The 12,948-nt window shown below is 42.0% G+C and overlaps 1 protein-coding gene across 30 annotated transcripts in view; it reads right to left on the reverse strand.

The window, feature by feature from the left end:
• Positions 1-12,948, reverse strand: part of LOC139399143 (muscleblind-like protein 2a) — a 36,591-nt gene that overhangs the window by 7,238 nt on the left and 16,405 nt on the right. For 17 of the 30 annotated variants that reach the window (XM_071144783.1, XM_071144781.1, XM_071144770.1 and 14 more), the window contains exons 3-5: positions 2,594-2,779; positions 2,278-2,502; positions 1,856-2,110 (exon numbers count right to left, since the gene is read on the reverse strand). In XM_071144783.1, coding sequence (XP_071000884.1) covers positions 1,856-2,110; positions 2,278-2,502; positions 2,594-2,779 — 666 coding nt within the window. The remainder of the gene's footprint in view (positions 1-1,855; positions 2,111-2,277; positions 2,503-2,593; positions 2,780-12,948) is intronic. The other 13 variants (XM_071144786.1, XM_071144788.1, XM_071144779.1 and 10 more) reach the window with 1 other exon arrangement.

Genomic DNA, 12,948 nt, shown 5'->3' on the forward strand with positions numbered 1-12,948 from the left:
AAGGCAAAACCAACAGTAGGCAATAGATGGCAATGAAACAAGACAGTAGCCATATAAACAGGGTTAACTTTGCAGTAGCTGGCAATTTGAAAATATATTTTCAAAAAGCATGGGAAGCAAAAGGAGAGGGCCAAAGCGAATCTTTAGTTAAACAGCTAGCTAGGTAAAGGTTAGCGTCACATGTCACATAAGGAGATATACAGTGGGGTCCGAAATGATTGACACCCTTGATAAAGATGAGCAAAAATGACTATAAAATAAATCATTCAAATACTGAGCTACACTGTATGCTCAAAAAGTGTAGGCATTCTATTGTTTTACACTAATGCTCAGAATTTTTTAAATTTAGTTTAACAAGTAATACATTTTTTCTCAAAAAGGTAGGGGTAAAAATGATTGACACCCCTGTTTTCAGTACCATTCAAAACCTCACCTTGCGAGGGTAATGACACTGAGCCTCTTTCAGAAAATGTTTTATGAGTTGCAGAACATATGGTAGGGATAACCATTCCTCCACAGAGAGATCTTACAGATCATTGATATCCTTTGTCTGAGCTTATGTGCTGCCCTGTTTCCAGTTCGGAGACTGAGATGGCCATTGCAAAATGTTCATTTTGTGGTCAATTAACAACTTTGTCGATTTGAATGTGTGCTTGGGGTTTTTGTCTTACTGTAAGATCTACTTGCGGCCAAGTTTCAGCATCCTGGCAGAGGCAACCAGATTTTTGGCAAAAATATCCTGTTACTCGGTAAAGTTTATAATGCCGATGACCTTTACAAGGGCCCCAGGACCAGTGGAAGCAAAATAGCCCCATAACATCAAAGATCCACCAACATATTTTACAGTAGGTATGGGGCTATTTTCTGCTCATGTACTCTGATTTCGACGCCTAACCCACCACTGGTGTGCGTGGTCACAAATGTAGCAAATGTAAATGCCTGGAGTTTGCTAAATGACATTGGCACTTGGATTGGAACCGGTGCTTTGGTCAGATGACATGAAAATGGAGCTCTTTGGCCACGCATACCAGCAAGCCAATAACCCCAAGCACACATGAAAATCCACAAAGAAATGGTTAATTGGCCACAAAATCCACATTTTTTCAGTCTCCGGACTTGAACCCTATTGAAAACAGTCCATAAGCGCAGACAAATGATATCAAGGATCTGGAAGGATTCTGTAAGAAGGAATGGTCTAAGATCACTCCCAATGTGTTTTCTTAAACAATTTAGAAAAAGGCTCAGTTCTGTTATCCTGGCAAGGTGAGGTATTGAAAGAAATTGAAAACAGGGTTGTCAATCATTTTGACCCCTACCTTTTTGAGAGAAAACAAATTATTACTTGTTAAACAAAATCTCTTTCTCTGAGCAATTGTATTAGTATAAAATAATATAATTTCCCAACATTTTTAGCATAGAATATAGCTAAATATAGTATTTGAATGATTTTTGCTCATCTTTATTAAGGGTGTCAATAATTTCGAACCCCATTGTACACAAATGAATGGTTATGCTATGTGACCGTTTAAAGGCAACTTGAGGGCTACTGCATCCTGGGCAACTGTCATTTCGAGTCTTAAGAGCGTATATTAGAAGTAACAGTCTTTAATGTTTAATGAAGCTACTTAATACATAAAAAATAAAGCGGTGCTCCACATTCTATGATGTTGGTTAATCAATCAACTCAGGGTAATGGAATAGGATTAAAATAGTAAGCCTACTGCTGTGAATGTAGAATACATTGTATTGAAAATAAATAGGACAAGTTGCCCTTAAGTAAGAAGTACAGTAGCTATCCTAGCCAATAGTGTGTGTTCTAAGCTGCTGTCCACGCGTCTGGAGGGAAGCATCTTACCATGGCTGCAGCTGCTGCCTGGGCTGCCACGGCCGATTGGTTGACCTGGTGTTGAGAGGCTTTGATTTTGGCCTGTAAGTGTGCAGGGGGGTGGAAGTACTTGCACTTCTCCCTGGAGCAGCGCGACTTGATGTAGTCCATGCAGACGGTGACCGTGTTGTCGCTGGTGTCGATCATGGGGCTGTCGCTGGGGTGGGCGAAGCGGCAGTCAGTCTCGCCTCGCGCACAGTTCCCCCGCTGGAACTCGCGACACACCTACAGCACGACAACCACACAGGGAGGGAGGTTGAGGACGGTAGAGCACCCTGGCAATGGACCCTGTTTGACCCACTCAACAGGTATTCCATAACGAATGTATATATACAGCATATATCAGACAATAATACTTCCTTGATCTTGTTTGTGTGAAAGTGACTCGATACCTCCAGTTTGTCGGTGCGCAGCAGCTTCTGTGAGGGGGAAGAGGAGGACGAGTTGGAGCTCTGGACTGTGACACCGGGGCTTCCAGGGACCATCACTGGGGTACTGGGGAGCATCTCGGTGGGCATCAGGCTCATCCCATGGCTCATAGAGGTCATGGGTGTAAGATATGGAGAGTAGCTGAGACCAGGGCTTGTACCAAGCCCCTGGTTCATATTGAACGTAGGCTGTGAAATAGAAGGGACAACAGTCAGTAAAAACACTACTACACACCTGAAATGAAGGATCTGAGTTTTGTGTATAATAAACTGTACTTACTACTGAATATGAGTAACTTACTACAGGCTGCATGCTCGTGCCTGGGATCATGAAGTGCATCTGCTGGGCCAGCATGGCTGCTGCCGTCTTCTGCTGGATGAGGTTGTTGCGTCCGTTAATCTCTAGCTGGGTTTTTAAATGCGAAGGTGGATGAAGGTACTTACAGTTTTCTCTTGAACATCGACCCTAGAGTAAGAACACAAAAAAAAAGCCAACTATTAGATAAAGAAAAATTCCCTGAACCTTTTACTGCAGTGGGCTAAATCAGGGTCACACAGTGTTCCTAGGTAGTCTTAAACAAATCTACTTTGAAACAAAAGTATACACCTCTCACACATGGTTATGGGCTTAAAAAAAAGAAGACACATGTACCATGTCAAATATAGAGTTCAAATGTATTACATTTTGAGTTTGCATCCCAATATTACACTTCATATACATCACAGAAGACTGAAATATAACAAAATAGTTTGACATAGAAATAACAGATTTTCAGCTTTAAAAAAATCTTTGTTAATTATGAAAAATATTAATAACATTCCCCCCATGAGGCCACTAGGTCATTTGACTGCAGGAAAGGGCTACCCTAAGCCTAACATGAGTATGCATAGGTTAATTCGATTATAAATATGTAGGCCTATTCTTCATAAATGAAGCATTAATACTGGACAGGGTCACTAGAATTCATTGACAACCAAGGAAAGCATCAAAGACATCCAGTACAAAATGACACAAAAGACCACTGCTGGAAGGAACATGGCCTTCATGAAAGTTTCTTCTTGAAGGTCAACAATTTCCATGTCCTGACCGTGCATTACCCCACTCCTCTCAGACCAAGACCATTCAGCTCACAGGACACGACAACGCGATAACAGGGGAACACAATCATGGTGACATGAATCACGCCTTCACACTCAATATCTTTTTCTGTGGGGACAGGTAGTGAGGTCAGTTTGATCATGCTATTGTTATGGCATAGAGGCAGTACGATTGACAGAAAGGATAACATTGTTCCCTATGACAAAAGCACACAGGGGATGGATGCCCGCAGAGTAATGGAACAGAAAACTGTTTGAAACACTTTTTTGTCAGAAGTACTTCATAAGTGCTTCTATGATCAGCAGGTAATCCACAGACATACTATGAGTCATTTATGAGAATAATAATGTACAAAGTTGATAGATAGGCCAAAACTTTTAATTTAGCAGGAAATCAGTGGCCTACAGTCTACACATTAAGAGGTGGTCACTGATCAAGTAAGCTTAGTAGTAGGCTCGTGTTCAATAGGCTAATTTTACCTAATGAAGGATGGTTGTGTAGGATGATGAACAGAGGACAAGAAAGAAAGCTTTGACCCACTGCACTATTGCTAACTAGCCGTAGGCTTTAAACCTACCAGCTAAAAGAGGCTTACGGGAAAAGCTGAATGGCCAGAAAATGTCTCTGAGCTTGCCAATGTAGGGAATCTCTTCACACTGACATCCCATCCTCTTTGTTATGGAACAGTAGAATCCAAAGTCCATTCACAACAATTTAGATGTCAGCCTGATAGCGTCCTCTACTCCGCTCTGCTCACTTGACCCGGCAGTGATTTTTAGCCCGACCTCAAACCCATTGCAAAATATTTTTTTCACACAAGTAGAGTAGCTCACTTCTGAGTAGCAGGGACCTGAAATAGACAGCAATCTGAACTTGAATTACACTAAATAATCTTTTGCTGGCAAATCATTAAAGCAGTGATATCACTGTCAGTCAAAAGAGTGAATTAATGAGAGATTAGCTGTCTATGTCCTACATATTCAAATGAGGAAATCCTTCAATAATTCATGTCAATGGAACTAATTTCATAAACAGATTAGAGCTACTGAACTCATTTGTGACTCTCCCCTGAGATTTATATCAATTATTACCAGGGAACGCCCACATGGACTGCCACATAAGGGAATGACAAACCCTTTTGGAAAGTTGCCATATATCAAAGTCAGGGTGTGGATCAGGGTTAAAGTCGAGCTATTGCGTAATGCAATTTGGCCTGACCTCTTTACCTACGAGTCCTGATCGATTGTGGCTCCCAGACGAAATCATTCGAATAACAACATTTAGCTAAAGTAAAACACAGCATAGTCTACTGCAAACTCTGCATTTCCTGTGCTAACTGAGTCATGCTGCTTATTCAATGAATGGGAAGCAGACAGTGCTTTTGTCAGCTTTCGCTGTGGACACACACACACGGACACGGACACACACACACACACACACACACACACACACACACACACACACACACACACACACACACACACACACACACACACACACACACACAGACTTCCATTATATCAATGGAAGTCTATTCCACATTAATGAGACACAGATTAACTGTTTATTCAGCCAACAAAAGAGCTAAAACACAGTTCTGTGTTCTTCATTAACAAAGGTTCCAAGTCCTTTAGGGATGCATGAGTTCAAATTGGCTTTCTTACCCAGGCCCCTCATCTACGTGTCTTCCATTCATGGCAAATGAGAGGGTCTGAATTATTTAGAGATGTGAAGAGCATACATGCAGCTGTGACAAACAACACAGGCTCCCTGTTCACCGCTCACAAAACACAGCCATGCATCTAGTCTCTGAAGAAGAGATAATGTCATCAGTTTGACAAATAGGCTTTTTTAATCTTTCTCCTTGACACCCACAGCATCTTCAATAGATACTTTTGAACAATCAGTATAAACTGAGTAGGCAGGTACACTTAAAGAGATCTGTGGAACTACAACCATTAGCCCAATTCCTTCCCCTTGAAGGTAGGTACAGTAATAGCCTTTATTCCTAGGTGCACAACTCAAAAAGAGCTTTAGTCTGTACTCTGGCCTGTCCCAGATAGCTCATGTTATATATCAACTTAAGGCTCTATTTAAGCCACAATATCCTGATACCCCAGCCTCGTACTCAGTTCTTTCTGCTGGCTGCTATAAGGTTCTGGTCGCCCCAGACATCCTGGAGTCTGATGCCAGGCCAGGAAGCTGGCAAAGTGGTAACAATTGCTTTCTGACAAGAGAGCAGAACCCACACACTGGTCTCTTATCTGCGCTTAAAGGAGTGTAATATCCTTCTCAGGTGTGAGAGGACGATAGTTGTTCCTTGGCCAGAATTGGAGACCGCCAGACATCAGAATGGTTTAAGGTTTACAGAGAGCTGCAGGTAGCCTAGCTCGAAGTGTCTGGTTTAAGTCTCGAATCACAGGTTAGGCTATTTCAGAGGCTATTTCACGTGACAACATTTAACGACAGTAACCTATATGAAGACTAGAAATGATCCCAACAAAATAGTGAGACATAGAAATGGGATCTACACTTATACTCTTTGTGCAATTCACAATCAGCAGTTAGAATGTTCTATGGCTCTATAGAGTAATGGGCTGATTCATTAGCGTAGCACTTAAATGAAGGAAAATGCTTTGTGTCGGTGTAACGTTCCGTTTCGAACACAGCCAGAGGAGGTGTGAATACTGCAGCAGGATAAAAGGATCATTGTTCAGTGAGTGTTAAATGCCTCATGGGAATGGTTGTGGTGGGAGAGCTGCATTTTGTCCTCCAAGCATGTGGATTCGTTTGGTTGAGAGCTCATCGATGTGTCAGGTAGCCTAAGTTGACACAATGAGAAACAATAATGGGAAATCCTCCACTGGCTCCATAAGTTCTGTTTATATCCGTTTGTGGGACACTTATCTGGAGCTGATCGGATTTATATTTAATAAAAGACAACATTTGGGACAACATTTCAAAGTCAACATGTAGGCCTATTTAGAATGGTCTGTGTTTCACTTTCACAATCTCTCTCACATGGCTACTCCTTGTCAATAAACACACAGCCTCAGACCATTCATTGTTTACTTACCTCATATTCCCCGGGGTAATTAAGTAGCCTGTTTGTGTCTCCTCTAATAATCCCACAGATGGGCTATAACAAAAACTGCTGAGAAACTAGAAATTAATATGCTAATATACATAGCTGAGCTGTTGTCTCTTAAGCCTGGCTTTCCACTGCAGCGAGAGTGCTAATTCCACACACACACACACACACACACACACACACACTCTCTCCCCTTTCCCTCCTCCTGTTTTCCTGCTCTCCCACATCATATCATCTGCAGTGAGCTCCTGCAGCTAGGCCACACGCTCACCCACCCAGCTCTCACACTAACCCAATACTGCACAGCCCACAGCCTAACCCACATCAGGGGGGGGCAAAGGCCCACAGCGCACTGTGTGCCACTTCAGCAAACATCAACAGCAACCTACACCACCAACTGCCATACACCGTAATGTAAAAGAGCACGAGAGGCTCTTGCTGCTTCACTGAATCTGATCTTGAGCTGCAGAGCAGCTTCCTATCAGCTATTCTCTGGCTGCTATAGCCCTGCTCAGCTCCAACTCTCTCTCCAGGTGGTAGTGGTGAGGGCTTTGATGTCATGAACAGGATGCTGGATGAGCCTGGAATGTGAAAACCGTGTGAGTGTAGCACCTGAACCAACAATCACCAACTGCTCATACTCGCATGCATGAAGGCATCTGCACTCTTAAAAACCCCGAAGGGTTCTGTGGCTGTCCCCACAGGAGAACCCTTGGAAGAACCCCTTTTGGTTCCACGTAGAATCCTTTTCACATAGGGTTCTACATGGAACCAAAAATAGTCTACCTGGAAGCAAAAAGGGTTCTCCTATGGGGACAGCCGCAGAATGCATTTGGAACCCTTTTTTCTAAGAGAGAAGGCCTACAATAGCTATCCGCTAATGTGCTCTTTAGATTATCTGATCTCATGGCTTTGTCTGGTAGGCTACATAGCCATGACCAACATGAAGTAGGTAGAATAAAAACACAACATGCTGGCTTGTGAAGTCTAAATATGGTTCCAACTCCTCACTAATCAGCCAGATGTTGAACTCATTATTTACACTTGAACTTAGGATACGTCCATTCTCATTGTGGTTTAATGTAATGAAAGGTCTGGTATAATTTTCAGCTTTTCTGAAGAAGGCATATTGATCCTCTGAGTGCCTAAAACGAACATCTTACCATAAACTATTTTACACACACAGAGTGGAGAGTGGAATAGGCACAATGTTATCCAAGATCCATTTACAAGTGTGTGTGCCGTATTCCTTTCCAAGAAATGCTTTAATTGACGCAAATAATATTGACATGAATATACATTATTCAGGTTAAGAGGAAATGTTGAATCAATAATCAGTGCTTAGGCTAGTAGGGAGTATAAATAACCAATGATAATGACGTTAGCAGCACAGAAAGGTCTTTGGGAGACGCATGCAAATGGTAAGCATACCATACTAGCCTATAGATTTATGTAAATTGAGTGAGTATAGGGAACAGAGGAGGTACTGTCGATGTCTGGGGGAATTCTGGGTCTGAAGCCATTAGGCTTAATACTCTAGTGTTTTCATCTGTACAATGCATGGCCTTTCATGGCATTTAGCTCTTCTGCTCATGTATTTCCTGGTCCTCAACACACTAAAAGGGAGCACATGGTTCTATCGGGCACGGCAGGCTCAGCTGCTGTTTAAACACTAAAAAACTGCCGTGAATGAGGGAGGAATACAGGAAATCAGAAATAATGACCCTGGGTGATGAACAGGAGCCTCAATTCGCTTTACTTCTCAAAGGAAGGTGGAGCAGGTGCCGACTGCTGAGGGAACGGGGTGAATAGGGTTGAGGGCATGATGTAGCCCCCCCTCATTAGAAGAAAGGAGTGTAGAGATCTCATGTACTGTAGCTCTGATCTCTTCATGAGGTGTAGAGTAGTTATCTCTGTCCGTCTTTGGTTCTGTTACTTTCACCTGGTGGGTTGGTGTGACAGCCGTGTTCCTACTGTGAAATGTTAAGCATTGGTGGAGTTCCATTCCCTTTCACACGTGGACTCGACCCCTGGTCCACCCCTCTGTTGGCCTTGGCTCTAGCCCTCAATGCACAGCTGTTCTAGAAGAATGGCAATGGTGGAGGCCTTCTTAATACAAGAGGGCAGTGCTGGATTTACAGGGGTAGAAAAAACTTTAAAAAGTTATACCACTGTTTAGAAATAATTCCAGCTCTATTAACAGAATAGGATTTACACCGGCTTTAGAGAATTTAATTTCACAACGATGCATTATTCATGTTTCACCCACCTAATGCCAAAGTCACCCTTAATATGAGGCAGATGTTCAGTGATCAATTTACATAATATAATGATAATATGTCATATCACACATTGTCTCAGGTTACATTGTGAGAGGAGAATAAATAGTTGCTTCCAACGTTAGGCTATTTGGAGGAGATATCACAGAATAACAAGAGAAGATTTGATGTTTTCCATTGGAGTAGCCTAAACCCTCCACATCAAAAACAGGAAACACAATACATGATCTACCGGCCAATAAAAGTACAAGCTCACGAAACGGAGTGGCCATTTTTGTGATGTACTGTATCTGGTGGCAGCTCGGTTCATAAATCTTTGTTAGCGCGGCAGCAGACATGGAGCGGATAAATTAGACTAATCCCAGTATAACAGCATGTGCTGTGCTATGCTGGCCACCCCACCCACACACTGAATGTTAAACACCACGCAATAAACAAAACAGCCCGAAATGCTGGGGAGTGGCCTGAGCACAAAAGATACAATTCATATTTGCTCCTCAGTACTGTTTGGGATACAGGTTAAGGGGATTAAAAGTGATTCTGAGGACACTGCGTGTATTGTCTTTTTGACATGTTATAAGCCTATAAGCTTTTGTCCCGTACCCAGAAGCAGAATAAACATTTGTATTGCTCACCACACTTCACCATTCTGGTGTCAGCCTTGTTTAACCACCTGAAACATGAAGTCTTCAAGTCTCATTTCCTCCCAAATGTGTCAGGAGGGAATTAGGACTAGATTCAGTTTCACACTCTGAGCTATGTTGACAGCCATTCAGTAGGCATGGAATGCGTGTTCCATTAATATTCCTGCTGCTGCTTTCAATATCTCTCAGGGATGTCATCTAGGGCTGGGCGATATGGCCAAAAAAATCCTATTTCGTGTTTTTCAAAATAATGGTCGATTTACGATGTATAATGCTTTCTCTAAATAATCTTTATTGTACAATTAAAATATAAAATACACTGCATGTAAAACAATCAGCAATAATGTAATGAATTTAGAGCTTGTGAAATTAGAAGCAAAACATAGCCTTCCACAATCATAAGACCTACTGATATTTTAATTATTTCATCAAAATAGTTTAACCTGCTTTAAAAAAAAAAAATCCCTGATCTGGATTTTAAGTTAGTCTATGAAAATGCCCTTTTTGTTACAAATTTAACCGGAACCACGCATAAAGCACTTTCACTAATAATGACTAACTTCTTGTAGCAGGCATTTAAGAAAATGAGCACAGGTCTCATAAACAATCTTTCAAATTTGGCTTGGCTTGGCACCTAAAACACCTCAAATCTAAAACAATCTCTCAAATTTGGCTTAACACCTAAAACCCTCACAAACTTTTACAGATGCATCTTGTCAGGCTGTACACCGCCTGGTACGGCAACTGCACCGCCCACAACAACCGCAGGGCTCTCTAGAGGGTGGTGCGGTCTGCCCAACGCATCACCGGAGGCAAACTACCTGAACTCCAGGACACCTACAGCACCCAATGTCACAGGAAGGACAAAAAGATCATCAAGGACAACAACCACCCGAGCCACTGCCTGTTCACCTCGCTATCATCCAGAAGGCGAGGTCAGTATAGGGGAAATCAAAGCTGGGACCGAGAGACTGAAAAACAGCTTCTATCTCAAGGTCATCAGACTGTTAAATAGCTATCGCTATCACATTAGAGGCTGCTGCCTATATACATAGACTTGAAATCACTGGCCACTTTAATAATTGGAACACTAGTCACTTTAATAATGTTTACATATCTTGCATTACTCATCTCATAGGTATATACAGTATTCTACACTATTCTACTGTATCTTAGTCTATGCCACTCATATATTTATATATTCTTAATTTCATTCCTTTATTTAGATTTGTGTGAATTGGGTATATGTTGTGAAATTGTTAGATATTACTTGTTAGATATTACTGCACTGTCAGAGCTAGAAACAATAACATCTGCTAAACACGTGTATGTGACCAATACAATTTGATTTGAAGCACAAGCCCACGTGCTAGTGAGTTGCCAGCTAATCTTTATACACCATGTACAAAAGTATGTGGACACCCCTTCAAATTAGTGTTCTGATATTTCAACCACACCCGTTGCTGACAGGTTGGCACATTCATAGGATGCCAACTTTCCAACAGGTCAATTCGTCAAATTTCTGCTCTGCTAGAGCTTCCCCGTTGCTTTAATTGTGAAGTGGAAACGTCTCTGAGCAACAACGGCTCAGCCACGAAGTGGTAGGCCACACAATCTCCCAGAAAGGGACTGCCGAATGCTGAAGAACGTAGCGCATAAACATCATGTGTCCTTGGTTGCAACACTCACTAATGAGTTCCAAACTGCCTCTGGAAGCAATATCAGCAGAAGAACTGTTCGTCGGGAGCTTCATGAAATGGGTTTCTATGGCCGAGCAGCCGCACACAAGCCTAAGCTCACCATGCTTCATGCCAAGTGTCAGCTGGAGTGGTGTAAAGCTTGCCGCCACTGGACTCTGGAGCAGTGGAAGCGCGTTCTCTGGAGTGATGAATTACGCTTCACCATCTGGCAGTCCGACGGACTAATCTGGATTTGGTGGATGCCAAGAGAATGCTACCTGCCCCAATGCATAGTGCCAACTGTAAAGTTTGGTGGTGGAAGAATAATGGTCTGGGCTGTTTTCATGGTTCAGGCCCCTTAGATCCAGTGAGGGGAAATCTTAATGCTACAGCATACAATGACATTCTAGATGATTCTGCGCTTCCAACATTTTGGCAACAGTTTGGGGAAGGCCCTTTTCTGTTTCAGCGTGACAATGCCCCTGTGTGCAAAGCGAGGTCCATACAGAAATGGTTTGTCGAGATTGGTGTGGAAGAACTTGACTGGCCTGCACAGAGCCCAGACCTCAACCCCATCGAACACATTTTGGATGAATTGGAAGGCCGACTGCGAGCCAGGCCTAATCGCCCAACATCAGTGCCCGACCTCACTAACGCTTTTGTGGCTGAATGGAAGCAAGTCCCTGCAGCAATGTTCCAACATCTAGTGGAAGGTCTTCACAGAAGAGTGGAGGCTGTTGTAGCAGCAAAGAAGGGACCAACTCCATATTAATACCCATGATTTTGGAATGAGATGTTCGACGAGCAGGCAAGCAGGTGTCCACATACTTTTGGTCATGTGGTGTATTTCAAGTTTAGCAAACTTGGATCTATTTGCTAGTTAACAAGGCAGAACAGTTGAATTGTTATGAACACACCCTTCTCTCCATTTCCAATTGTTTGTACAGCGTGCTAGCCTATCCACTTTGTTCAGATGTTGAAATCAAGTGGCCTACTTTATTTCTCAGAATGAGAATGAGTTGCCAATTGCTTATACAATTGTGTTTTATGCTTATTGCACATTTATAAAACACAGACTAGACAGCTAGTATAGCGGTACGTGGTATCGCAATGCCATTCGCCAGAATCAATGTTCATTGATACTCCTGTTTTAGTAGGGTCCGTGCATTCCGGGATCCTTGGGATGTCACTACCCCATTGAAGTTGACATTTAAAATGGTTAAGGTTAGGGTTAAGTAAGTGTTATGGTTAAGATAAGGTTGGGTTTTTGGGTAGGGATGTGCCAAGGATCCAGGAATTGCAATGACCATTTTAGTAGGCTCTGCTCTTCGCACAATCTGAGGAATTGAGACATAAAAAGGGTATAGTTAAAGTTTTTATCTGTATCAAAAAAGGTCTTAGGTGATGGACCTTGGTGGTGTAGAGCAATGTTGGAATTTTTAAGACAATTTTCTACAATTCTACAAATTGGAGCTCCATGGAGCTGAGAAATGTTTGCGGTTTTAAAGCAAATCTACATATTTTGCCATGGAGCTAAGAGAAAAAAAAATCTGTTATAAAACAAATTTCCTGAAATTCTATACATTTTGCCATAGCTAATGCTATGTTATTTTGCTCAAATATAATATCAAAATCTATACTGCTAAATGTATTGTTTTTGGAATTTTCAATTCTCCCTGACTTTTGGTGATTGTTAGTTCTCAAATATGATATTATTTAAAACTATATCTGCATTATCTTTTCTACATAATTTATAGCAGGTTTCAATCATTTAAGTAAACATTGAAAGCATCCCCCCAAATATATATATTTTTACACTGTTTGGACTTGGGCGACCTGAAAA

This window comes from Oncorhynchus clarkii, chromosome 3 (genome assembly GCF_045791955.1).
Source record: "Oncorhynchus clarkii lewisi isolate Uvic-CL-2024 chromosome 3, UVic_Ocla_1.0, whole genome shotgun sequence".
NCBI lineage: Eukaryota > Metazoa > Chordata > Actinopteri > Salmoniformes > Salmonidae > Oncorhynchus > Oncorhynchus clarkii.